Source organism: Condylura cristata, unplaced genomic scaffold (assembly GCF_000260355.1).
Source record: "Condylura cristata isolate star-nosed mole 26May11 unplaced genomic scaffold, ConCri1.0 scaffold00001, whole genome shotgun sequence".
In the NCBI taxonomy this organism is placed as follows: Eukaryota; Metazoa; Chordata; class Mammalia; order Eulipotyphla; family Talpidae; genus Condylura; species Condylura cristata.
Genome location: NW_004567102.1, coordinates 49,044,335 through 49,071,375, shown reverse-complemented (window position 1 = coordinate 49,071,375; position 27,041 = coordinate 49,044,335). Strand labels below are relative to the sequence as shown.

Sequence of the window (27,041 nt, the reverse complement as noted above, 5' to 3'; positions counted from 1 at the left end):
AGTACCCCTACTTATTTACAAGGAGAGATACTCAGAGTGACTAGGATGAAGAGTTGGTGTCAGAGAGCTGGGTTTGAATCTGGCTCTATTTCTGACAATCTTCAGAAACTATTGTTAACTCCTGGGTAAAAGTTCTACCTAGTTTTCCTCAACTACAAGACTGGAATTCTTATCTCATAAAGCTTAGGTAAGATAATTTCCTGGCATATAAGCAGCACTCAATAAGCATTAACTATTATTATTATGGTTTTGTCATAAGGTGGTTTGCTGGGTCAAAGAGGCGGAAGCACAGGACAGTGAAGTCAGCGGGAGGTAACTGGGCCAGCAGCACTGGGCAGCAGCCTGCTATGTATTTGTATTTGTCTGCACTGAGACTGGCATCAATAAGTGAGCCCTCTAAAACTGAAAATTCCAGGGTTGCCCAATGAGGGAGTTCTGAGAACAGCTGCAAAACATGATAATCAAATATCCCATTGTAGTGTGGAGGCCCCCAGGAAAAGGGGACGTTTCGGGTTTCCTGCTCCACCCAGAAGGAGCTGAGCAGAGAAACGAGTCTAGAGAAGAAGAAAGTAGAATGGAGAGCCAGGAGGAGACCTGAGGAAGCCACACAGAATAGAGAGAGATGTGAAGAAACTGTGCTTGTTTCTTGGCCAGAGACTGGACGTGGCGGCCCCAGGCGGCAGTCAGAGGAAGCTGGGGCTCTCAGTGGAGCGGTCCTCCAGACTTGCTGCGCTCCCCTGCTGCCAGAGAGGGTGCTGTGCGGCTAAGTAGCCGCGCTCTGCGGCTAGGTAGCCGCTCTCTACAGCCGAACAGCTCCCTCTTGGTGCCGCTGTGGCTGGACCCGCCTGTCTAGGAGGGGCTCCCGGCCTCGCGGACAGCTGCGGCTTGCTTTCCGCACGTTCTCGCCGCCGCGCTGCCCGTGCAGTTGTGCCAGCCCTGGCGGAGAGCCCTCTGCCCACGGCCGCCGCCCGCTCGGCCCCTGCCTGCGCCCCAGCCTCGCCCCGCGGTCTGCCCTGCCCGCTCGCGTCTGCTCCCGGAGCCCGCGCCCCCACCATGCTGTCCTTCCAGTACCCCGACGTGTTCCGCGACGAGACCGCCGTGAGTACCCCTGCCCGCGCCCACCGGCTCCCCGCGGCCAGGGCCGCGGGTGCGGCCGCCCGCAGCTCCTCTCCCCGAAGCCCCCTCCCCTGGAGCCTCCCTTCCCCCACGGCCTTTGTTTGTGAGAAACCGGCTTGGGGGCTCGGGGCTCCTCCCCGGTCCCTGCTGCCGGGATCCGGGCGGCGGTCACTGTCTGCCTGCTGGCGGCGGAACCTGTGGGTCAGTCCCCGTCTGGCTGATTCCTTAAAATCAGTGGGGTCAAGGGCAGACACCGGGGTGGGAATGGGTGTCTTCAGGGAGTGGGAAGACAGAACGTGCCGCTGCTTTTTGGCAGGAGGAAGCTCGTGCATAAATATGGTGGGGTGGAGAGGTGATGTGAAATTTACCAACACAACCAAAGTTTTAAAACTTACACATTGAAAACCCTTGGCGCAGAAGTTCATTTGATTTTTAAAAGGAGTATTGAGCGTCTGCCCTACCCCACCCAGATCTGCTGCTGGGCTTGGGCGCGGAGGATCCGAGGATGCGGAGACGAGCAGGACTTGGCGAGGCGGAGCGGGGACCCCCTCCCCCCGGGGGGCGGTAGGGCTTACCCAAGTTTTCCTGGACAAGAAAAGGAGTTGGTGGGGTAAAAGGAGACCTAGAAGGGTGAAGTGATGACCTTTCCTGGAGTTTAACTTTCCCCTAGTGGAGAGATTAGCCTCCATTTCCCTACGCTTCGGTTGAACTCGGGGAAATCGTGGAGATCCAGTGGGTGGAATCCAGTGGGGAGACCTAGCGGCACCAAGCGGGAGCTGTGTGGCTGCCGAGAGCGGCTACCTACCGGCACAGCACCCTCTCTGGGCAAACACCCTTTTTGAGTGTAAAAATTGGCATTTTCGGTGGCCCTCCCTGGTGGCGCAGCGGGTTAAAGCACCGCACTGAGAAGCTGAGGCCACTTTCGCATGAGTTCGATTCCCGCGTGGCCCGGCAGACCTCTCCTGGCCCGCCCTCTGCTCCCCTCAGCAGTGTATTTCAGTCCTTCTGCCTGTTCTGCTCCCCACTCTCTGGTGAGGCCTCTTGCCGCCCCTGAGCCTCTGGCCTGTACCCCAGTTCTATATGTACGAATAGGTGAATCTTAAAAAAAAAAAAAAAACAAAAAACTGGCATTTTAGGAACTGAAGTGAATCCGAGTGTTGTGGGCATGATTCTCCTAGCAATAGCCAAATTGCTCCGCTTACTGAAAATAGAACCAAAGTATTTTTGTATACTGCAGCTATAATTTTTTTTTTTTTCATATTTCACCCAGAGTATGCTAGGAAGTTTGTACGTGAAAGCACACCTCACTTTGGGGTAAAGGGTCGTGAGGTTTTTTAGGATGTATTTGAAATTAAGACTTTCAACTGCACTGTTGCATTCATAGTCTCTGACCAGTGGCCATCTGGTAACCATGTTTTCTCAATCTGCTCGGCTGTCTGCTTATTAAATTTGCTCTTAACAGCCTAAGCAGCTCTGTTCCTTTGGTTGGAAGGGCTGTTTCCTCTGTACATAGGGTAAAGTGATCCTGCTGGAATGGAAAGGAGGACAGACTAGGAAAGAAGACCTGAGCCTGAGCTCTGGTTCTGCTTGTATCACTACCTGGATGCCCTCTGGCAGATTACTGACCGGCTCTCCTCCATCCCCCAGTATGAAGTGCACAGGACATACTTGCTTCTTCAGTAAGAATACTGTCTTCGTTCACAGCTCCACAGTGCCCCAGACTTTAGTAGTAAAAGATGTAAATACTTCTTGAAGATGTTTGCTTTCAGGAGGACAATATAAGGAATGACCCTATAATGTGGTTTGATATGAGCATTTTAAAATTTTTTTCTGGCCGGGTGGCTGGCGATTTGTCCTTCCTTTTTCCCCTATGCTGCGTATCAAAATCCTGTAGTTCATTTACTTCTGCTTAATAATAGTTCCTGAAAGGGTTAATTGAGGATATTATGAAGATGTCATTTGTAAGCAGTTGATTTGATTTATTTATTTATTTATGCCTGTAGAAGTGGTTAACTGGCCAGAGGTGCAGGAGCAGTGAGAGGATTCACCAGAGACAGAATGGGGAGCAGGACAGGCAGACTGACGAAGTACACTGCTGAGGGGAGCAGCAGGCAGGTCAGAAGTCTCTGTACCACGTGGATCACCTCCAGGGCCAGGGATTGAACTCACACAGAAGCAGCTGCAACTGCAGCTAGCTTGCAGTGGTGTACTTCAACCCACTGCCCCACCTGGGAGGGCCATAAGCAATTAATTTGAAAGGGTAGGTGTAGATTTTAATTCTCCAGTTCCTTGTCACCAAAGAACTCTGATAACTGTAAACCTCTTGGCCAAGGGGATATAACTCTGATTCAGCCTGGACCCTGCTCTGTGGCTCTCCTCGTGTATTATAGCCCTGACAGTCTACATGGGCTATGTTTTTTCTGGGCCAGAGTCTTGATTATGAAGTCCTGGAATTGCTTCAGACATTTGCTCTAATTGTAGCCTTGAGTTTTTTAGAATGGGCTTGCTTCTTTGCACAGGTGCTGGGGATTGCTGTAGCTCTGTCTCTCTCACTTGAGCATCTTTTAGCAATTTACTGGGCAGTCTCTGAACTGTGGGGTGGGAACATATAACCATTTTGGTGGATTTCTGACTCACGAGCAGAAGTTTGGAAACTGGGTAATTGCTTGACCGTCCCCTAAGAGTGCTGCTGTCAGGAAATTTGGTCCCTCAACAGGGGTTGGAAGAGTATGTAGGGTGAGGGGAGAACACGGAGGAATCTAGGATTACCATCAGGAGGAGATGGTATGTGAATTGAGCTTGGAAGTTGGCCAGTTGGATAAGGTTGAAAGGACATTCCTGGCTGTGTGACGAAGAAAATAGTCACAGTTAGGCAGACCTGGATGGTTCACGATGCATTTGTTTGCAAGATTTCAGAAAGGCCAGTGTGATCAGATCATTCTTGAGTTGATGGGAGGCTGGGAGGGAATTGCTAAGAGCACGGGGAAGTCAAAAAAGGGAGAGTGAAAAGCAGGACCAAGTCTGGTGGACCCGCCTGCTGTGTCTGTGGGTCTATGCTCCATCGTTAGGGCAGCAGCAGGTATTGAAGAGTAGCAGTGCCTTCCTCGTCAGAGCTCTATTTTGAAAGCTTCTTGGGGGAAGATGAGGAATGGTTGGCAGACTTAAATCAGATGGGAGAGTCAGCTGCTATGTGAGTTCAGAAGCTGTGGCTAGGAGGCTTTTGTAAAAGAAAAAAATGTTGGCTCCTCAGATTGTCTGGAGGATTATCCTGGAATCAGTTTCTTGTCCTGGTTAAAAATGGTCAATTACTGACCTCAGTGTGGTTCATTGTTGGTTCTGGGAAGATGGGGCTGTCTCCTTGGTGTAAACACTTTCAGGAGGTAGCACCGGGAGGACATGCCGAGGCAGCGTCAGCTCTGCACCGGCCAGTTTACACCTGGCCCTGCTCAATCAGGAGGTTGAGCCCAAAGGCCTTGCTTGTGGTTGGTTCAAAGTGGGTCATAGACCTTTTGATTATTGACCATCTGACTTTTGTCAGTTGCTCTCTTCAACTTCACTTTCCACATCTGGAAAATGAGTTAGTAATGACCTCCTAGGGAGGACCTCAAGGTTGTCAGAAGTCTGTGGCTCTCTGTTCACGGTGGTTTCTGAGTCAGTAGTAAACCTGTTTTCTTTACCCTTACTAGCCTCTGAATTGCATTCATGAAAGGTAAAATAGGAATTTCATTGACTCGCTTGTCTGTTTCTTTAAAACATGAAGCTTAACAGTACCCAGAGTCTTCATTGCTTTAGGTGTTGTAGTTAGCAATACCTTCACTTCATCAGTAAGCTAACATGTCCAATGAATTGTTGCCATTTCCTTATAAAAAGTTAGGTCTCTGGGCATGTCTGAGATTTAGTAACTATCTTTAGGGAACATTTTCAAGTGTCTGGGCTATCTCCTCCAAGTATATTTGGGCAATTGCTGATGGCAGATTGTCCTCTGTTCCAGCCTGGCTCTCAGCTCAGCGTGGCTGCAGGCTTGTTGCCATCTTGTGCCTGTATTGCTACTAAAACTGTTGGATTGGAAGGTCTTTTACAACTGGAATTTTTTTTTTTATTATTATTGTCAGGGGGAAATTGGCTATTTTTTAAAAATAGATTTTTTTAAAAAGATTTATTCATACAAGAACTGGGGTACAGTGGAGAGGGTGAGGTGATTCACCAGAGGCAGAGGGGGGAGCAGAACAGGCAGATCTACTGAAGTACACTGCAGCGGGCGAGACAGGAGAGGTCTGGCACACCATGTGGGTCACCTCCCTGGCTGGGGATCAAACTGTTGCTGCAGTGGCTGTAGATAGCTTCATAGTGCTGTGCTTTAACCCCTCATGCCACCAGGGAGGGCCCTGTTTTTGGTATATTTTGTAGCCACTTCAGGGTGTGCAAGATGTAAAAGACTCGTGGATGAGAAGAAAAGGATAAAAAGCTGCCCTTCACTGGTGACAATCAGCTAAACTTCAAAGTAGCTTTAAGTTAAGGTTGAAAATTAGGTAATTTTGTGATGCCTTCTTAGGAGAGATTGCCGGCTAGTTTTATATCCCTGCACTTGCTGGTCAGTGTTCCACCTTTTAACTGCTGTTCTTCCAGGTGTACATTTCTGCTGGCGTCCTCTCCCCCGGACGCAGTGAGGACAGATGCAGACCCCTTGTGGAAAGCCACATATTTTAGGCACCGGAAAGTCTTGTCTGTTGGACAGCAGCCACATTGGAACTCTGATCAGCAATAAAAGTGACATTTGGTTTTCTTTTTCCAGGAGAGTGTTTTCCTTAGGGAAGCCCTTTCCTTCTGCTGTAGAGTGAGGAGATGTTCAAAGGTTTTCAGCGGCACAGTCCTCCCAACAGCCATGGATGAGGAGCCTTAACCAGAATGTTAGCATTGAGAGACTTGACTGGCTCTCAGTGTGTTTCAATTAATTAGATTAATCTCGATCATTTTAGGGTACAGAGGAACTCATCTCATACCCCTTTTGGTTCCTCTAGGCTAGCAAAAAAAATCGAAGCAGCACCATACAAACTAACGAGAAAAAAGCCAAAAAAGTTGAATGAGAACATGTATACCTCCTGTTTACATGGGAGTACACAGGAGCTGAGTAACTCACCACACAGCTTCAGATGTCCTCTAAAGCTTAGCTATGACCAGGGTGTTGATGGGGTGAGAGGAGGGGAGGTCAGTCAGGGAGGCTATCAAGGAAGAGGTATGCAGATTTCAGTTTTGTCTATTCCATAGAAAGGAGATAGAAGATTAGGTCTTCCCAGGACAGTGAGGGAGACATCCTTACAGAGAAGTTCCCATATTAATATCTTTTTCAAAGGCAGCTGCCACCCAGCTTTCAGATCTTTCCCATGAAATCAACGTTTTGCCAAAAAGACATTTTGGGTGGCAGGTTTTTCCTCCCCTATAGTAGAAAATGGAGAGGTCGTGTAATGATTTTACCTGCGGACAATTTCTTGCAGCTTAATCACCTGGGGAGCGGTGACTCCCAGTTGCTCTTTTAGAGTCAGTCTCTGAGCCCAGGTCCAGGCATTTGTGCTTCTCAGAAATTCTCAGGTGGTTCTGCTGATCAGCCCCCTTGGGGCTCCAGAATGATTCTCCTCAGCCAGGCCCTGCTCAGCCAGCATTTTTATTCCTGCAAATACCAGGATAGTCTGAATGGTGATGCCTTTTAGAAACTGTGTAAGAAACTATTTCATGACAATGCACCAAAGGGAAGAAGAAAGGCTTCAGTTTCAGAAATGAGCTTTCCAACTGATACCAGTTAGAAGCATCTTACTCCTATTAGCAACTTGCTTGTTAGTTTAAACGTGAACGTATCACCTTGTCTAGTGTAGGCAGATTTTCTACTCATGGGTAAGCTTAGCAAGCGCAGGAAAATAAGCATGTCGAGTGTTTCCCTCACAAACACGCCCTCTGAGCTGGCAGTGCTTTGTGTGATTCCCTGCTTTGCCCCTGACAACACATTTTCAAGTTTCTTTAGCACAGCAGCGGGCCTTTGTTTTGTGTTGTACAGACAGAGTGCTTTCCCATTCTGACCTTTCATCTTTCTTCCCTCTCCAGCTTAAACATTCTTTTCAGGAAGGGTGGCTTGACACCTTTGAGAACCTGCCAGCTTTGGGCAGGCATGTTGCCAGTGAGCCAAATATAGTGTTTTTTTTTTTTTTTGTCCCTTTCCTGTTTCTCCATCACAGTCAGAAAATACTAATTTAATTGGGTGAAACAGTAAATATCTAATGGTACTTTTTTTCTTTTTTTGCAGGTACAGGATTATCATGGGCATAAAATTTGTGACCCTTACGCTTGGCTTGAAGACCCAGACAGTGAGCAGACAAAGGTAACAGGGTCTTAGAACTGAAGATAAGGCAGGCCTGGAGCTAGCACCTGACTCTAGATGTCAGCAACTGGCTTTTCCTCCTGGGTCTTGTCTTGTGTTTTCTGCTGTGGAATGTGAATATACCTGCGAGCACTACCATTTTTTTGTCAAATGATTCATGAGGAAAAGATGAAAGCATTTTTTTGTTCTAGAGCATGTCAATAATTGCCTTCTTCATGGCTTAGTGACACTGATGAACCCATTATTTGAAATGAAAATGCTAGAAAGAAACTGATTTTTACTAGAGAAAAGTAATGTGGAGGGAAAAAATTGCTTTGTATATGCTTTACAAAGGAAAGAAAATTGAACAAGTATAGATTTGGAAAATTGAATGCCGGTCTTAGACTGTTAATTAATGTTAATGCAACAAGTGTAAAACAAAAACTAGATTACAAATATGGAGGTATGCCTATATTTTGTAGAAGTAGGGGAGTGAAGTAGAAAATATTCACATTTGCCTAAAAACAACACTTTTCCTAGTCTTTTGGCGAACACATTGTGCCTTAATGGATACCTTGTTTCATTGGTGGGGTGCTTCCTAAAGCCTGTATTTCTTGGGATTTTCTTTGGAGTGTCCAGGACTTGTGATATGTACGTACCATATATAGCTAGCTAAGTCTGTGTGGATGAGGGAACCGTGTTTTTTCATTCCATGTTAATTTCCTTGACCCTTAACTATAACCATATTTATATGTTAGGGATAGTTTTCTGGGCCAGCCCACAAAAACCTGTGTAGATCTTAGCTCCTGTGCTTTGTGACCCCTTGCTACCATGTATATCAGAGTTCTCTGGAGAACTTAACTCAGGTTTCCACAGCAATGCAGATTTGCCAGAAGAGCATTCCCTCCTGATGTGAACCTGACTGATAGAACTGGAGTTCTTGCTTTCCCTTTTTCTCCACTTATCACCCCAGTTAGTAGGGTTGCAAAACCCCCCACCGTTGCATCCTTGAGAAAGAGCCTGATAAGGAATGGTGTGTGGTCAAGGGCAGAGCTGGACATGATCTTGGAAGAGGCAAGAACAGGCTCCTGCTCAAATAAACTTCGTGGCACTTCTCTGCGTCCATGTTCGTATTCATTGGCTTGCCTGCCTTCCTTCCTTTCTGCCCCCCTCACCTGTTCAAGCTTTTCTCTCCCCTGCCCACCGAGAAGCTCTTACAACTTCCATATCCTTTGAAGTGAGCATGCCATTATTTTGAGATTTTCTAGTGGCTTTTCTCTTAGATCCTCTCCGTTTCTTAATTCCCCACAAGAGCTACAAAGCTTTTGCAGGTGGGTAGGGATGATTAGCATTTTTGGTTTTCACTTTTCAAGAAACATTGGATTGTAGAGATTGGTAGAGATGCCCAAGTGAGAAATAGCTGGCTATTTTAGAAGCAGGTGAAGGCCATGTATCTGCAGGTAAGGCCAGGAGGAACAGGGAATAGGTGCCTGAATAGGCTGGTGTGGGGCTGTCTCTGACCTTGACTGTCATGGATGACCTTGAGCATCTAGAATTGGGCTGAGTTGTGACGGGGTGGGACCCACAGACACTTGTATAACCGGTAATAGATAAAAACACCAGGGGAGGGATTGAACTTCAGTGTATCTCTTGGAAGACTGTCCCCAAAGCTTGTTTCTGATAACTACTTTGTGTGAGGTATTGAGTTTAGGCCGGATTTTCAGATGTGGTTTTTCTGAATGATTTAGCAGTGTCAAGATGATCCAGTTTTTATGTGTTAATGAATGTACACTTTGCTGTCTCTTAATTGATAATGGCCGGGTGCTTGGATGATAGGTCCCTTAGTAGAAGAAACTTTGCTAATTAATGATTTTTCAGTCAGCATTTAATAGTAGTTAATGGCGTTGGAGGATACACTTCCTAATCGAAAGCATCTGTTGACTACTTAACTCTGGGCTAGGCACTTTACTGATAACTTTGCATACCCTAGTTATTTCTCAAATTTCAAAATTCCAGTTTTTTTTCCTATTTAATAGATACAGAAATTGAAACCCCGAGTGATTAACTAACGTGTCTAAGGTCACCCGACTAGTATGGGCTAGAACTTAGGTAGTTCTAGTCAGTAGTTATATAGACTTCACATCATAAAGCGAAAATTAAAAGAAAAACTCTGGTGTAAATCTTTGGGAATGTACTGACGGAATACATTCATGTCTGTGCTTGCAGGGAGACTTTGTGGCTCCCTCATCCCTGGCCCCTGGGCTGGCCCCCACTCCTGTGCTAACCTGTTTAGATGCTCAGGTGTCCCTGAGGTTGTGCAGCGCACGACCAGCCTCGCCCCCATCGTCCATGGTCGCCTTTCTTACTCCTTTCTAAACAGACTTGGCTACTGACAAGGCAAGTCTGTCGTCTGGCATCCGGTGAGTTACAGTTTGATCTCAGACCAAAAGGATAGGGTCTCCTTTCTCTAAAGAGCAGAAGAACAACACAAACATTTTCTACTAAGAATATGCACATGGTGTGTTATACCTTGGTATAAAAGGGGGAATCTTGACATAGCCTCAAAACAAAGAGCTTATTTATTATATTTCCAATAAAAATGGGGCTTTTGTGACTTCTTTACACTAAGTCTGAAATGTCAATAGGTGTTGGGTTTAATCTAATATTTAATATAGGTTATGCATTTCTGATGGTGTCTGGCATTTAAGGATTTAACCTTCATTAAAGAATATCAGAGCAGACTTGTAACTTAGGGTTTGGAGGGACTTGAATCTGGGTGAATCCTTTTAAGCTGTCAAGGCTCATGTTTGATAGTAGATGTTACAGATTGTATAAGACCCCATACACCTCAGTTGATACTGAGATAAATCCAACTTTGATCCGAACACAGGTACTGAACAGAGATGCTTTGTACAGAGGAAGCAGTACATTCAAAATGATTTCCCATTTTTTCTAGTAGCCATATTTTAAAAAGTAAAAGGAAACATGGAATTAATTGTAATAATAGATTTAAGTGAGTATACTCAAATATTAATATTGTAACGTGTATCAAATACTATTCAGTATCAAAAACTATTAAATATTCTTTTTTCAAACAAGTTTTCAGAATACTGTGTATATTTTATACTTGCACACTGTAATAACTCAGATAATTTCAGTGCTCAGTAGCCACAGGAAGATATATATGGATTAACCTTTCCCGTTAATATAGATATAAAGAATGTAAGTACATGTTAACAGATTTTTTAAAAAGCAGAGTTTGACAGAAGAATTCACAGTTTAATATTAGTAAATGAACAAACTGTATAAAATGATGTTATTATCCTAGTTCATATTAAAAAAAAAATAAAGAAAATCCAGCGCCCAAAGTGGAAATAACTGTACCTTAGTAAAATGAGAAATATTCTAAGCATCTTAAAAACTAGACTGGACTGTCGCTATCAACTGTTGCAAAGCTTTGACAAGTACAATAAAACATGAACTAAAATTTGTACAGGAGAAAATTGTCATTAATTTTAGATTATATGATTATCTGGAGCACTTTTAAGGGAGCAAGCCAAATACTTACTAGAATTAATGAGTTCAGTAAAGTTAGGTATGTTCAAAAAAAAAATACAAAATCATTAGTACTCATGTACCATCAGTAATGAAAAACTAACTCATAGTTACAACAAAGAGCAAATACTTGAGAATGAGGAGATTTCAAGCCTGCAACGAAAAGAATAATGCCATTTCAGAAGTGTGGGCTCTAGCAAAGGGCCAGCTTGGTGCATTATTTCTAATAGTGCAAAATTGGAGGTAATCTGCATTTCCCACAATAGAGCAGTGTTTAAGCCGGATGTGGTGAATCTGCTTGTTGAAGTAGTCTGTCTATTAAAACATGGAACTCTGAAGACTGCTTACTAACAAGAAAACACTTTGATGGTAGAATATTAAGGACATGGATGTGGATGTGAGATTGCAGCTTTCTACCTGGTTAGAACTTTAAAACTACCTTTGTAAAAGCACTCCCGGAAGACCTCTATGGAAACACAAACTAAACAAAAATAAGATAAAGGACAAACTGGGTTGAATGCAATGTAGGGTGTCTCCTAAGTGGGGGTGTCTTCAACCATGGTGAAATCTCACCTATGTGAGTGAGTCACCAGGGCAATCGCAGGAGTTTTCAGAACCAATGCCAGAGGGAGGAGTTTGCAATCAGTTAAAGTGGTTTGAAGCCTTGATAGGCAGGTCCCGACAGGCAGATATCAGTACTTCCCATTCTGCAGGAATTTCCAGCTTTTCCTTTGTAGAGAGGAGGACAATTATAGTAGGGTTTGTTTTTGGAGGTAACTTGAAGCTCCAGTCTGCCCCCGTTCACTGACATTACCATGTATTTGGTTAACTTCCAAATCCTTAACTTCCTAATTTCCCTTTCGTACTAACACTTGCTCCTATGACAGGGGAACCCCAGTCGCCCGCCTTTGCTGCTCCTCAGCTGGTCTCCCGGCCTTTCACATGTGCCTTGTTCAGCTCTTACATTAGACCTTACCATCTCCCTCTTCTCCACATGCCATGTGCGTCCATGTAGCTGGAACCCCCTCTTCTTCCTTTGTCACTGTGTTTCCTGTCACTGTAAACCATCCTCAGCCATTGTCAAATCCAGTGACTTAAAACATCATACATCCTTGACTTGGGAGTTGAACACGTGTCCTGGCGGCTTATAGAGACGGGTAGCTGCGCTGGGCTGGAGCTGCTCTGCCCCCAAACCCCACATGGACTCCTAGGCCCGTGGAATTTGCTGACGTTGCCTTCATCCCACGGCAACAGCCTGCTGTCAGGCCATTGTAAGAGTACTAATGGAACCTCTTTCCTGATCACTCTGTGGTGCTCACACTGTACTGTCAGGTCCCCTACCCAGTAATAATAAATTTTCTTTACACTACTGGCTTGGTCTCACCCTCAAGATGCAGAGGGAATTAAGTCCTTGTAACCTCTTGAGGAGTGTCTGAATCTTACTCCAGCTTCCTGTGGCTTCTGTCTCTTTTGGATAGTCCAGAAGTTGTTACTGAGGGAAAGATAGGAGGAATTCACATCTTTCATAGGATGTCTTAATTGTAGCTAATTGTCAAGTCTAACTTCCAAGGAAACTCTGTCCTATGGCTTTGACACATGGAGGAGCCAGGTTTAGCCTTTATCAGCCCTGCCTTTGTCTGGTGACTGATTTTCTTTTTCCTTCCTGAATACTGTCCTGGATAAAATGAGAGTAACAACAGCTCCAATTCCTTTTTGGATCGATGAGAGGATTCTAACAGAAACAGTGAGAAACAACCAAAAGAATGGTTTCATGTTTGCTCCTTTTTTTTTTTAAATAATGTTTATTTTTACATCATTTTGTGCATTTTTCCATCTTAGTTGTCATCCCTGTGGGCTTCCCATCACCAAATCACCCATGTGCATCACCATAGTCAAGTGCATTTCCCTCCTCTCACTGTTTTTGATCCCATTCCCCACTCCACCCCCACAAAATGTCTCTGGTATATGGTTGTTCATTATTGTTATTATTTTCTTGCCTGGTCCGTTATACTCCTGCATGAGTGAAACCATCCGGTATTTTTCCTTTTCTTTCTGGCTTATTTCACTAAGCATGATCTTTTCCAGCTCCACCCATGTTATTGCAAAAGGCATGTGTTTTTTGTTTTTGTTTTTGTTTTTGTTTTTGGTTGCTGAGTAATATTCCATTGTATATATGTACCACATCTTTTTAATCCAGTCATCCACTTTTGGGCATTTGGGCTGTTTCCATGTCTTTCAAATTTTAAATAAAGCAGCAGTAAATATGGGGGTGCAGGTATCTTTGAATCAGTGATTTTGTATCTTTTGGGTAGATACCTAGGAGTGGGATTGCTGAGTCATAGGGAAGCTCCATGTTTGGCAGTTTGAGGAACCTCCAATATGTTTGCTCCTTTTTTTTTTAAAGATTTATTTGTGCATACAGCACTGGGGCAGAGGTGCAGGGGCGGTGAGAGGATTCACCAGAGACAGAGTGGGAAGCAGAACAGGCAGATTGACAAAGTACACTGCTGAGGGGAGCAGAGGTCGGTCAGGAGAGGTCTGCCACACCATGTGGTCTCCTCTGGGGCAGGCAGGAATTGAACTCATAGGGAAGTGACTTTAGCTTCTTAGTGCTGTGCTTTATTTAACCTGCTGTGCCACCTGGGAGGGCCTGTTTGCTCCTTTTTTAAAAAATAAAAGTAAAATTACCATTTGTTTCAGAGAAGATCTAAGGGATAGATAACATATGTTGTCTTTCCTGGGACATTATTTGTTTTGCTATTTTCTCCCTGTGACTGAGGAGCTAGAGGTAGCCCATCATGCCTGCTGAGAGGGACTGTGAAAGGAGACAAGAGACAGGAAGGAAGTCCTTCAGCTGTGCAGTGTAAGACATCTGGAAATGTCACCTTTCTTTGACTGTCTCAGCTCTCATTCCTTCCTTTGCAGGAAAGATTTAAATCTAAAAAATCTAATCTTCTCTAGGATATTTAAGTAGTCTAGGACTTCTGTGTAGGTTTTTTTTTTTAATTGATTTATTTATGCGGGTACAGGCCAGAGGTGTGGTGAGAGAGAAGATTCACCAGAGACAGTGTGGGGAGCAGAACAGGCAGATCGATGAGGTTTGCTATTGAGGGGAGCAGCGGGCAGGTCAGGAGAGGTCTGCCGCCCATGTGGGTCACCTCCCTGGCAGGTATCGAACTTGTGCTGCAGTGGCTTTGGAGAGCTTCATAGTGCGGTGCTTTAACCCATTGCACCACCAGAGAGGGCCCTGTGTAGGTATTTAAATGTCACAGTGATTAGCAGAGAGCAAAGTTTGACCCAATCTCATCCTTGTTTATGTTTGCTTTTGTTCTTTAAGGTTAACCCTAAAGGAATGTAGCTTGAGTTTTCTGCTCTTTTGGTCTGGCCTAGATATTTCCCCAGCAGAGAACCAGAGCCGACGCATGAAGGACAGGGGGAGCCAGGTGGGCAGGGAGGCCTTTATTTGTCCAGTTGTATTTCTGCATCAAGCCACAGAGCTAACAGAAGAAGCTTGTCCCAGGATTTCCAGTTCCACGAAGGCCTGGTGCGATGTCTCTAAGCCAAAAGATAGCAAGTCAAGCTAATAGTGACCCTGGAAATTAGTCTAAGGCGTAACAGACTGGTTTTGGTTTTCTGGTTCTTTGAAAATGTTTGGACCACCTGTAAAGCTCCTCATGGCAGGTAGTTCCTTCATCCTGTGCGCTCGCAGACATTGCTGATGGTGCTTCTGCTGGGAGACAAAAGGGAGGGACAGTATTTGGCAGCTGGAACTAGAAGTTGGGACAACAATTGTTGCCCTGGTCTTCCATTTCTTCCGTTCAGTGATCATCACAAGGTTTCTAACCAAAGATTCATTATTTTCATCTAGGAAGTGAATACAGTCATCCTTAGTTGATCTAAGCTGATGGTTTTAACGACGCCTAACTGAGAAAATGCTTGTAAGAATTCATTTTCCAGTACAGCAAAGTTCTGTAGAAAGAGGGTACAGCTTGGGCGCTGCTGCTTAAGTGGACTGGTGAATCCATTTTCTGTCAGTGCTCTAAGTTACTTCTCTGTTTGTCTACAGTGCTGAACTTTAAAGACTGGGTTTTCACTTATAAAACTAAACAGGATTTTCCTTTTGCATTCTAGTCTGGTCGTAAATGATAACCTACTTTCTGCATATTTTCCCCCTGATGGGACCACCAGTGTGGTTTCACTGTTGTTAAGTGTGAGGATTAAAGCAGGTCAAGGATTGCCTGCCAATTATCAGTAGCGTCCCTTTTAATTGGTGCCTCATGAGCCCAGCTGGCCAAACTGGCCCATGAAGTGACCCTCCACCCATTCATTAATGTTTCATGTAAGGAGCTGGATGGAGAATTACTACCGAGCCTCCCTTCTGTAGTGGAAACAGGCAATGATCTAGGTAAACACATTGCCACATACTATCTCAATTTCCAAGACTTCAAAAGTCTTATAGGTCTTACCACTTCCTATGGAAATGTTTCATCTTCTTAATAGTTGGTAAGCATACTGTCTCATAAATCCATATTGGAAATATATATTTAGGGAGTACCTTTCTTTTGATTGTGGTGGCTGGGTAATCATCAAAAGTCTGAGGGAGATGCTGAAACCGGGCCCTCTCCTTTCCTTAAATATTTGTTTACATATTTCTTTTCTTCACCACCATCTCGCCCCCTCCCTCTTAGTCTCAAAACTCAGGGTGTTGATTTATGACCACTGGTTTTTAAAAATGTCTTATGTATTCAAGTTTTCTGCTATATATTTATCCAGTATTTGACTTTATAATTCTGATTGACTTTGCTGCACATAATTCTCCGAAATTCCCACCATTTTTTTTTTTAATGGCTGCATTTCATTCTTAGAGCTGTGTAAGCTATATACTGCATGGTGTAGATATACCTCATTGTCTCGATCTAGTCATCCATTGGTAAACATTTTGGAACATAGAGGATTTTGTGTTGATGGTTTCGTATTCTTTGTATATATTGGAGTATCTTTTTAAACCATTGATCAGTAATGGCAAGCAGTTCCATAAGCATCCTCGAGGGTACTGACGGCCTACATGCCCCTCTGCTCCAAACCAACCCAGGCTGTTACCCCCTGTAAGTAAGCTTGAAGGAAATCTCCAGCTCCCAAATTGAGCCATCCTTTGTCAGATAGCTTTGGGGTTCTTTTGTTGATTTTTAATTTAACAAGAGATTTGCCTTGTTAAAGTTTTAGTGTTTGCAATTTAGTGTGAACTGTTGGTACAATGCAGGTTTCTAGAACTTAGTCATCTTCCATAACCAAACGTTGCTTTGCTTCCAAGCTGTCAAATAGTCCAGGCAAAATAAGATATGCATAGGATTTCTTAGTTTTGAACAGCTTTGATTCATAAGAAAAATGTGCTCAGGTTATCTACAGCTGTGCAGTCTAAGCAGTTGGTCCTTGTTATGGCCTCAGATGTAGGTGTAATTAATAGACGTTCAGCTCTCAGTTATTTTAATGATAATCCTGGAGTGACTAAATAAAGAAATTCCTTGAGGAACAAAGGAATTGTTCTTGCTCCTTTATCATCATGTGATTCCTCCATTTCTTTTTCTTTATCCTTAATTCTTTTTTCTCTCTTTCCCCCAGCTTTTTTTGATGACTAAATCCAAACTATTAAAGCCATAAGTGAACAAGAAGGTACTTCCCTGGTTAAGATATCACAGATATTACTGGCATCCCAAGATGCCCTCAATTTCACAAAGCCCTTTTTTAAAAAAAAATTTATTTATTTATGCATACCAGAACCTGGATACTGGCCAGAGGCACAGCAGGTAAGAGGATTCACCAGAGGCAGAGTGGGGAATTGACCAGGCAGACTGACTGAAATACGCTGCTGAGGGGAGCAGCAGGGAGACAGGAAGAGGTCTGCCTGCACCATGTGAGTCAGCTCCCAGGCGGGGGATCAAACCCATGCTGCAGTGGCTGTGGATAACTTCATAGTGCTGTACTTTAACCTCTTGCACCACAAGGGAGGGCCCCACAAAAGCCCTTTTATAGGAAATTTGCTGCCACCATTTGCCCAGGTATAATGATGTGTGTTCTGGAGGAATGTGAGACTTTTAGGAATTTGAACACTGTTTGGATTTGCGTCTAGATGTTTGAGCTGGAAGTGTGCAGTCTTTAAATATTACTCTCCTTAAAGTAATTGACTAACATTTGTGGATAGAAGGTGACAAAAATGGATGAAACAATCCTAGAATTATTTAGTTATTTAACAACATTATTATATTTTTAAGAGAGACACCAGTATGTCCACGTTAGCATGATATATTCTTTTGTGGCAGTTGTGGTTATAGTAGGAGGCATCTAAAAGAAGCAAATAGAAGAATAATTGGGGCACACACCCCCAACTTTCAGAGGGTAATGAGCTGAACAGTCTAGGATTCTGTCCCACAATGGTCCTGGAACCCGGCTAAGCCCCAACCAATGCAGCTTCATATGATTTGTGTTTATAAATTAGAAGAATTAGGGGGATGAAGTTTGCTGGGCTAAGTGTCCAGGTGACCCTCTCCCTTTTTGGAAGGGGAGGGCCCAGCCAAGACTCAACCTACTGGGGTCTCAGGGTGGGGCCTTCAGTAGCTAGAATGTTCTGGAGAGGCCCTTCTCTGGAAATAGCCATCAGCTCTACACATTAATGTGCTCTGTGCCCATTTTCTTTGTTCCAGTTTCGGGGCTTTCCCCTCTCCTGATAGGCATCAACCAACCCACTTGGTGTTGTCTGCCTGGACCACTGTTGCAGTTCCCTAAATGGCTTCTCTGGGCCCACTTTTGTCCTCTTATTGCCTATTGTTTACCTAAAGCCAGGATAGTCTTTTTTAAATATTTATTTATTTATGCATACAGAACTGGTGTATAGGTCAGAGGCACAGGGGCAGTGAGAGGATTCACCAGAGACAGAGTGGGGAGCAGAACAGGCCGACTAACAAAGTACACTGCTGAGGGGAGCAGCGGGCGGGTCAGGAGAGGTCTGCACCATGTGGGTCACCTCTGGGGTCCGGGATTGAGCTCACACTGAAGCCACCGTGGCTGACTTGTAGTGCTGCGTCCCAACCTGCCGTGCCACCAGGGAGGGCCCACCAGGATAGTCTCTTTAAAAGACAAACCAGGCCCTCCCTGGTGGCGCAGTGGGTTAAAGCACAGCAGTAAGAAGCTAAAGCCACTTTAGCGTGAGTTTGATCCCCACCCTGGAGGTGACCACATGGCATTGCAGACCTCTCCTAACCCGCCCACTGCTCCCCTCAGCAGGGTGCTTCCTTGACCTGCCTGTTCTGCTCTCCACTCTGTCTCTGGTGAATCCTCTCACCGCCCCTGCACCTCTGGCCTGTACTCTAGTTCTATATGCATAAATAAATAAATCTTTAAAAAAAAAAAAAAGACTAATATAGCTGTCTCCTCCCTTAGTCAATCCTAAATTGTTGCACTCAGAAAGAACGTCAGCCTTTTCATCGGCCCACCTGTGACACTTGATCTCGACCTGCCTAGGGCTCTGCCCTGGACTGGTGTTTCCTCTTCACTCACCCCCGGCCTCACTGGCCCTCCTCATTGGCCCTACATGCTGAGCTCCCGACCCCAGGAGCCTCCACTTGCCACTGCTATGCTGCTGCCATTCCCTGCCTGTGCATATCAGGTCACAACTCAAATCTCACCACAGCCTCCCTGGCCATCCTCCCTGAAGTAGGGGTTCCCTGTGCTCATGCAGCCCGGGATCCGCTGAATGCTGTTTTTTCAATTTCCAAATCACTCTGGGTGATATTTTTGTAAAATGTAACAAATACATCAAGCAATGTTCTATCATTTATAACACTCCTCTTGCTCTGTAAGTCCTCACGTGAGACTGTCCCTGGATTCTTGCTTGGAAGTTGTCACATTAAGCCCAAATAACATACAATAAAGCTGATTCTTATTCAGTGTCAACTGGAAGTTTTTTTTTTCATCAGCATTATCATGAAATATTTAAAGCTCTGCATGGATTTTGTTACTAAAAACTACTTTCCTTGTTGACATTCTTTTTAGTAAGGTCAAGAGGACTGAGCAAACTTTTTCTGTAAAGGGCTGTATCTTGAATATCTTAAGTATTATGAGCCACATAGGTCTCTGTAACCCTTTCTCTCCTCCCTCCCTCCCCCTCGACCCTTTAAAAAGAACTAATCCTGGGCCCTCCCTGGTGGCACAGCGGGATAAAGCACATCACTAAGAAGCGAAAGCCACTTCCACATGAGTTCGAACCCCTCCACTGGAGGTGATCCACTTGGCGTGGCAGACTTTTCCTGACCCGCCCGCTGCTCCCCTCAGCAGTGTACTTCGTCGATCTACCTGTTCTGCTCCCCACTCTGTCTCTGGTGAAGCCTCTCACTGCTCCTGCTCCTCTGGCCTGTACCCCAGTTCTGTATGAATAAATAAATCTTTAAAAAAAAAACTATTCCTTGCGTGCGTGCCATCAGAAAGCAGGCCGGGATGGTTTGCCCATCCCCTAGGCAGTTAGAATTGTTTTTCAAGGTAGTTTTATGTTCTGTTTGAATGAAGTAAGCAATGTGACACTAAAAGTTGTATTTCTTCATTCTTTTGCAAAAAAATGTTCACTGTGATATTCATACTTTACATTCTTTCTTGTTTCCAAGTATGTTGTAATCATAAATGAAGTTTAGAGCAGCTTTCTCTCAACACAGAATGGCACTTGCCGAGAGCAGGGCTGGCGGTCTGTGTGTAATGAGCCCAGGAGTAGGTCGTCTGAACTGAGATGGACCTGCAGACCCGGGCGCTGCATCCCAAAGTAGTCTGACCAGCACCCATTCAAAACCACTCACTTCCTAAAGTTTCCTCCTCAGTTTTTACCTGTTCCTGGAGAGCTGATACATCCCTGTTTCACTTCTTAGCAGTAACCAGTTTCCTTTAGGAGACCATAGTACTACACATTTTGTAACTGATATGCTGTTAGTGAGATACACTTGGATACATCTGGCCCTTGTGAAAGCTACGCCCTTTCTAGCATCTCCAGAGTCCTGAGGCCATCTGTTGCCCTTAAAGCCAGTGTTGTTGATATTCTAATTCAGTCACCCATTCTCCAGTTTGGTTCATGGATTCTTTAGTTTCACTTTTTAGCAAAGTCCTGTGAAACCGACAAGACTGTACATCTTTAAAAGTTAGTAAGTTAAAAATAAAATTGATAACATGATGCCTCAGTTCCTCTGACTTGGTTTCTTTAACTGCAATGTCTTTTGTGTTCCCTGGCTGCTAAGAAGCTTGGAACCTGACTCACTGTGAATATAGTTGATTGATAGTGTATGATTTGACTGGCAGTATAGTTTCATGCTTATTAAAAGCATAAAAATCGGAATCAACTGCACTTCCAAGCTGTGTGATATTGGACAATTTTTTAACCTCTCTTAGCCTCAGTTTCCCCTTTTGTATATCTGGACTGCTATTAGAATCTTCTCCATAGAATTGTGAGTACTAAATAAATTAATATTTCTTTGGTATATAGTTAGTGCTTGTTAGCGTTAGATATTATTTGAGGGCGAAAATTTGCTCTTACTGATACATACTAATAAATAACTTTCTATGTAGAAATGTTATGCAGTTCTGACTTGCTCTTCCCATTGGAATTTTCACTACAGGCTTTCGTAGAAGCCCAGAACAAGATTACTGTGCCATTTCTTGAACAGTGTCCTATCAGAGGTTTATACAAAGAGAGGATGACTGAGCTGTATGACTATCCCAAGTATAGTTGCCACTTCAAGAAGGGAAAACGGTATGTTAGGTTGCTTTTGTTTAAGTTTCCTTTTACTTTTCTTATGGACTGCTTTCTTAAATGATAAAATACAAATGTAAATAATCAAGAGGTTTATGAAATTTATTCATTAGACTCATTTTTTCTTGCTTGAGTATGAGGATATTTTATTGCCAGTTATTGTCCAAACTGTTCAGAGTTGAGAAACGTATTTGGCATATGTCCTAGGAAGAAATCTGAAATGTAGGAAATTATTCTTGCCTTGAGGTGGCCAGTTGTCTTGGTGGCTAGTAATTTTTGAGGTAGGACTTATAGACAGCATTGGAGATTTATTTACTTGTGAATTTAATTATCATTGACTTAAACTACTAGAAAACATTTTTCTAGAAAACATTTTTATGATACACATTTCTTCCATCCAAGAGAGGAGATGGACCAAAAAGTGACACTTAATTTACCTCTCTTGTTCCTTTGCCTTTCACACCCAGTTGGACATTTTCTCTTGTTCTATTTTTTTTTTTTTTTAAGTCTCTGGAGCCATACATCACAAATTTATTTTAGAATTACTTAGACACCTCCTTCAACTGGCATCACCAAATTACGGTCTGCCCAACCCTGCATAGCACTTGGTTTTACACAGTTTTAGTGGGGAAAAAACCACGTCCATTTGTTTGTGTGTGAACCAGGGTTGTTTTTGTACAACTGCACAGTTGAGTAGTTGTAGCAAAGACCATATGCCTCCAAAGCATAAAGCATTTGCAGTTTTGCCTGTTATAGAACAGGTACTCTGTCCCTAACAGCCTGGCTAACAAAGGGAACCACCATTTATTTCTCCATTGAAAAGAAAAGTCACTTCTTTTTTTTTTTTTTTAACTTTTATCCTCTAACAATTCTTTCTATTTAGCCAATATACACCCTTATAGTAAGTTACTCGAATATCTAAAGCAATTCAGGCAAAAACTCAAGCTGTAGGAAGAGATGGGGACCTGTGTCCTGGATGTGACCCGCACCTGTTTGCAGTTGTACCTTTGTATGTTGTTGTTTTTCCTTTGGGGTGTATGTGTTTAGTTTTACTTCGCAAACAGAAAACTCTGCAGCTAACCATGATCATCTCTGTCTCCAGGTATTTCTATTTTTACAATACAGGTTTGCAAAACCAGCGAGTATTATATATACAGGATTCCTTAGAAGGAGAAGCCAGAGTTTTCCTTGACCCAAACATTCTCTCTGATGATGGCACAGTAGCACTCCGAGGTGAGTGCTACCCAGGGGAGTCCGGAACTTTCACTGCAGTTCACTATTGTTGCAGTCACCCCTCCTTTGAAATGCCAGACAGAATGCGGACCAGCTTGGGGAACAGATGCACACACAATGTCAGGAAAGCTAATTTTTGCACAATATATTTAGAACACACAAGTATCACATTCTTCTGATGGCATGAAGCAGCAATGTAGAATAATTCACACTACACTCAAATTAGCTTCTGGGGTTTCTGAGACCTTGAAGTATTATTATTCTTTCTCATAGCATCCCTGAGACCTATCTGTGATGGGAAAAAAATTAATCCTCTTATGAGAAAGTTAAGCTTCTGCAAATAGTTGGGCTTGTAAGAATAATGTTCAACCCCCAGTGAGTTGATCAAACAATCATAAGAGGAAAACTCTGGTATCAAGTCTGGTATCAAATGCTATATTTACTTCATGCTGATAAAAGCCAGTGTATATGTGTAAGTATTTGTAAAGAAACATTCCATGGTGATTAAAACATTCTGTCTGTCCTTGCTGTAGACCTGGACCTGTGCGCAGTCTCCAGATAGCACTGTTTTACCCTTTTTGGGGGTCACTGGTGGAATGTGTGCTGCGTGAGCCCTCCTCACAAGCCCCCAGACTGTTTGCCTTGGCTGGTGTGGTCAGAGGGTGTGCATATTAATCTTGGAGTGCCAGAAATGCTTGGAAAATGAGGTTGTGAGGCATGATTTCAAATAGTGTGGAATCCATTCCAGAAATTACCTAATAGCTTCAATTTAGTTGCATTACATGGTATGTGGCATAATTTTGTCATTACTCTTAAGTAGCCTCTTTACTCCTTTTCTCCCTCCTTCCCTTTGGAGCATAAATAAAGTGTCAGAAGTCCCAGGTAAGCTCTGCTTTTAATGGAACTGCCTGCTGAATTATCGGAATTTTAAAATGGAGCCATCTTAGATAACATCCGATGTTTCGTTTTACAGATGAGGAACCTAAGACCGAGATTGGTTAGGGAAGTCATCCAGTGTCAGAGCTCATCAAACTCAGCCCTCAGCACTCCTCATTGGCAGTTTCCTATTCCTTCTTCCATGATCTGCTTCCAAGTACAGCAGAGCTTGGGCAGTGGGCAAGGCTAGGAGTCATGTCCCCACCGCATTCACCATTTGGGAATTTCCTGCATCCCACAGGCTATGCATTCAGTGAAGATGGAGAATATTTTGCCTATGGTCTAAGTGCAAGTGGTTCTGACTGGGTGACGATCAAGTTCATGAAAGTCGATGGTGCCAAAGAGCTTCCAGATGTGCTTGAAAGAGTCAAGTTCAGCTGTATGGCCTGGACCCATGATGGGAAGGGAATGTTCTACAACTCATATCCCCAACAAGATGGAAAAAGTGATGGTAAGCTATGACTTCAGATGAATTGTCTTTCTCATAAAATAGAAATTATGACTTCACATGATTTAAGAAGACACTGAATCCTGCATAGAAATTGTCTTGTCTAGAACCAGGTTTCCTCAGAGGACACTGAGTTAACAGTGATGTGCATCCGATCACCCCAAACCTAATGACTTAGAATAATGATCATGTACCTTTGCTTGTGCATCTATGGGTTGGCCAGGCAGTTCCTGGTTTAACTTTTTTTTTTAAAGATTTATTGATGCATACTAGAACTGGGGTACAGGCCAAAGGTGCAAGGGGTGAGAGGATTCACCAGAGACAGAGTGGGGAGCAGAACAGGCAGACTGACCGAAACACTGCTGAGGGGAGCAGCAGGGCAGGTCAGGAGAGGTCTGCTGTGCCATGTGGGTCACCTCCCTGGCTGGGGGTTGAACCCCTGCTGCAGTGGCTGCAGATAGCTTCATAGTGCTGTGCTCTATCTAACCTAACCCCCTGCACCACCAGAGAGGACCCTTAGCTATGTTTTACCTTATGTCTGATTAGCTGTGGGTCAGTGATTGATCGTAGCTTGGTGCTTTCACATGCCTGGGGCCTAAGCTCTGCTCCGTGTGCTGGCTCATCCCTAGCAGACTCCTGGTTTTGTTTAATGGTAGCTCAGCAGGATTAAGGCAGGAGGAGCTCAAGGCGCAGCCTCTGCGAGGCTTAGACGTGCTATTGGCACAGCATCATTTCACTGCATTCTGTTGGCCGAAGCAAGTCATAGGATTAGTCCCTATTCAAGAGGTGGGGAATAGAGTTGTAAAAAAACTGGGGCTATTACTGCAATCAATCCTTCACAAGTATATCTTCCAAGGGGATCATGGACGTGTTTTGTTTCATATTTAGTGATCTTGAGTAATGAGAAAATTGTCCTATGGCATCTTTTCTTAAAATCAAAAGTTTCAGGTCCTATATTGGCTCCAGTTATCTTGATTCTTTTCTTCTTGTTAACTCTTAGATACATCCTTGTTCTTCTGTTACACAAAGATCCTATTGTATTCAAGTGTTTCTTCTTTCCTTGCATCTTTTTACCTTTTCCATAAAGGAAAGGCCATGTATCTGGTATCTGTATGTTTCACATTTAGGCCTGTGGACCATTTCAAGTTAAATTTTTGCAAAGGGTTTTAAGGTTTGTCTGGATTCTTTTTTTTTTTTTTTTCCGGCATGTGAATGTGCAGTAGTTCCAGCTATTTGTTTTGTTGAAAAGGCCGTGTTTTCTCCATTGTACTGCCTGTTCTTCTTTATTAAAAATCAGTATCATGGCCCTCCCTGGTGGCGCGGCGGGTTAAAGCACAGCAGTGAGAATCTAAAGCCGGTTCCGCATGAGTTCAATTCCCGCCTGCCCCGGAGGTGACCACATGGCGCAGCAGACCTCTCCTGACCCGCCCGCTGCTCCCCTCAGCAGTGTACTTCATCCATCTGCCTGTTCTGCTCCCCACTCTGTCTCTGGTGAAGCCTCTCGCCACCCCTGAGCCTCTGGCCTGTACCCCAGTTCTGTATACACAAATAAATAATAAATCTTTAAAAAAGAAAAAAATCAGTTGAATACAGCATACACACAATTCTAAATGCTCTTGCTCTGTGCTCTCTGTTCTGTTCCATTGATCTGTCTACTTATTTGCTAGTGCACTGTTTTGATTACTTATTCTAAGTCGTGAGGTCCGGTAATGCTAGCTAGTCCTCTAACTTTGTTCTCTCCCTTCCCTTCAGTATTTTGTTGGTTATTCTGGGTTGGGTTTTTTGGTTTTTAGTTTTTCCCCCTCTTGACATGAACTTTAGAATCCTTGAAATAATTTTTGATAGGCACAAATGACTTGCTGGGATTTTGATTGGAATTTCATTGAACCTTAGATAAGCAGAAAACAACTGGCATCTTGGCCATGTTGCATCTTCCTACCCATAAACATGGAGTGTGTCTATTTGATTTCTTCCATCAGGGTTTCGTAGTTTTGTGCATGTAGGTCTTATACATATTTCGTTTGATTTATACCTAAGTAGTTTATTGCTGGGGGAAGGGTTGCAATTGGTACTTCTGTGATTTTAGTTTCAAATTTGCCTTGTATGTTGCCGGTATAAAGGAAAGTGTCAATTTTTATCTATGAACCTTGTATTCTACAACATGATAACCTTTTTTTTTAAAAAAATGTAATATAATCGTTTATTTTTACATCATTTTGTGCCTTTTTCCATCTCAGTTGTCATCCCTGTGGGCTTCCCATCACCAAATCACCCATGTGCCATCACCATAGTCCAGTGCATTTCCCTCCCCCCGCTGTTTTTGATCCCATTCCCCACTCCACCCCCACAAAATGTCTCTGGTATATAGCTGCTCATCATTATTATAACATGGTACTTTTTAAATGTTTCTAGCATTATACAATGTGAATAGCATAGACTTTCTTAAAATCATCAACTACATTTCAGTATACATTTTTATCCCCTTCAGGCACAGAGACCTCCACCAATCTCCACCAAAAGCTCTACTACCATGTCCTGGGGACTGACCAGTCAGAAGATATTTTGTGTGCTGAGTTCCCTGATGAGCCCAGATGGATGGGTGGAGTCGAGGTAGGGTGCTACTGTCACCTTCACACACACAGATGGTCTTTCAGGGGTGGTGTGTATAAAGATTCCTCACTTGATGCTCTCTTGGGAGGGTAAAAGTCTTTTTAGTGAGCAGAATTAAAATTGTTTATACACAAATTGACTCAATAATGAAGGCCAGTAAGTTTTTCAGTTGGAAGCTTAACACATTGATCCATACCAAAACTAATGCGTGCTTACTCTAAGACATGTGAAACAGTATTGAATAATGTTGCAGATAAAGTAAAACAGGAACATTTTGAAACTCAGAATCCTGCATCTCAGAAGTGAGAAGATTATCCTTCCAAAATTTTTTGCTTTATGTGTAAGTGAGACTATTAGGACAGAGAGAGAGAAAGTGAATTTTCCTTTTTTCCCAGCTGCACTCTTAATGTGTAGTGTTCACTTGATTTTACATTTACTTATGTATGTTCTAGACAATTTCCCATCTAATAACTAGTTTGTAGGTCCTTGGGAGTCTCATAGCAGCCAGCGTCTATTGAAGTGATGCCTCTTTGAGGCTACTGGTCCAGGGTTTATTGGCAGAAATCAACTGTGAAGCAACTTAGAGGCACTTAGAATAAAAACTTGACTCTTGGTTGCTCTTTTCTGAATCCTAAGAAATGGGTTTATTTGGAAGGAAAAAAAAAACATTCTGGTGTTTTCATATAGGTGGGCTGTCCCATTTTTAGTGGAAGTTAGGAATCCACCAGAAGCTCTCTAGTTCATCGAGCCACTTTTCTGAGAAACAGAACTTTGATAACAAAGGGACATTTTAAATTTAAAATTCTGGTTCTGGGTCTGGTTATGGGGGGGATAGAATAGGAATCCGCCTGTGCCTAGGTCCATGTGTGTACCCACTGTGTTCCAAATTGTCCATTCCTTTGTTTCTTTATAGCCCAGGATTGGCAAACTCCTGGCCTCAAGGCAGATATGGCCACTTCCAGATTCTGCAAATAAAGCTTTATTGGCTCTCAGCCACACCCTTGTTTACATTTTGT

General features: G+C 43.5%; 1 protein-coding gene across 1 annotated transcript in view; it reads left to right on the top strand.

Moving 5' to 3' along the window:
* Window positions 1–828: 828 nt before the first annotated feature.
* The window catches only part of PREP (prolyl endopeptidase), an 89,638-nt gene continuing 63,425 nt past the window's right edge, over window positions 829–27,041 (top strand). Inside the window, exons 1-6 of the mRNA XM_004673735.2 lie at window positions 829–1,098; window positions 7,409–7,483; window positions 20,665–20,798; window positions 21,901–22,031; window positions 23,209–23,418; window positions 25,904–26,025. Of these exons, the coding sequence (XP_004673792.1) occupies window positions 1,054–1,098; window positions 7,409–7,483; window positions 20,665–20,798; window positions 21,901–22,031; window positions 23,209–23,418; window positions 25,904–26,025 (717 nt within the window). The 5' untranslated portion in view covers window positions 829–1,053. The remainder of the gene's footprint in view (window positions 1,099–7,408; window positions 7,484–20,664; window positions 20,799–21,900; window positions 22,032–23,208; window positions 23,419–25,903; window positions 26,026–27,041) is intronic.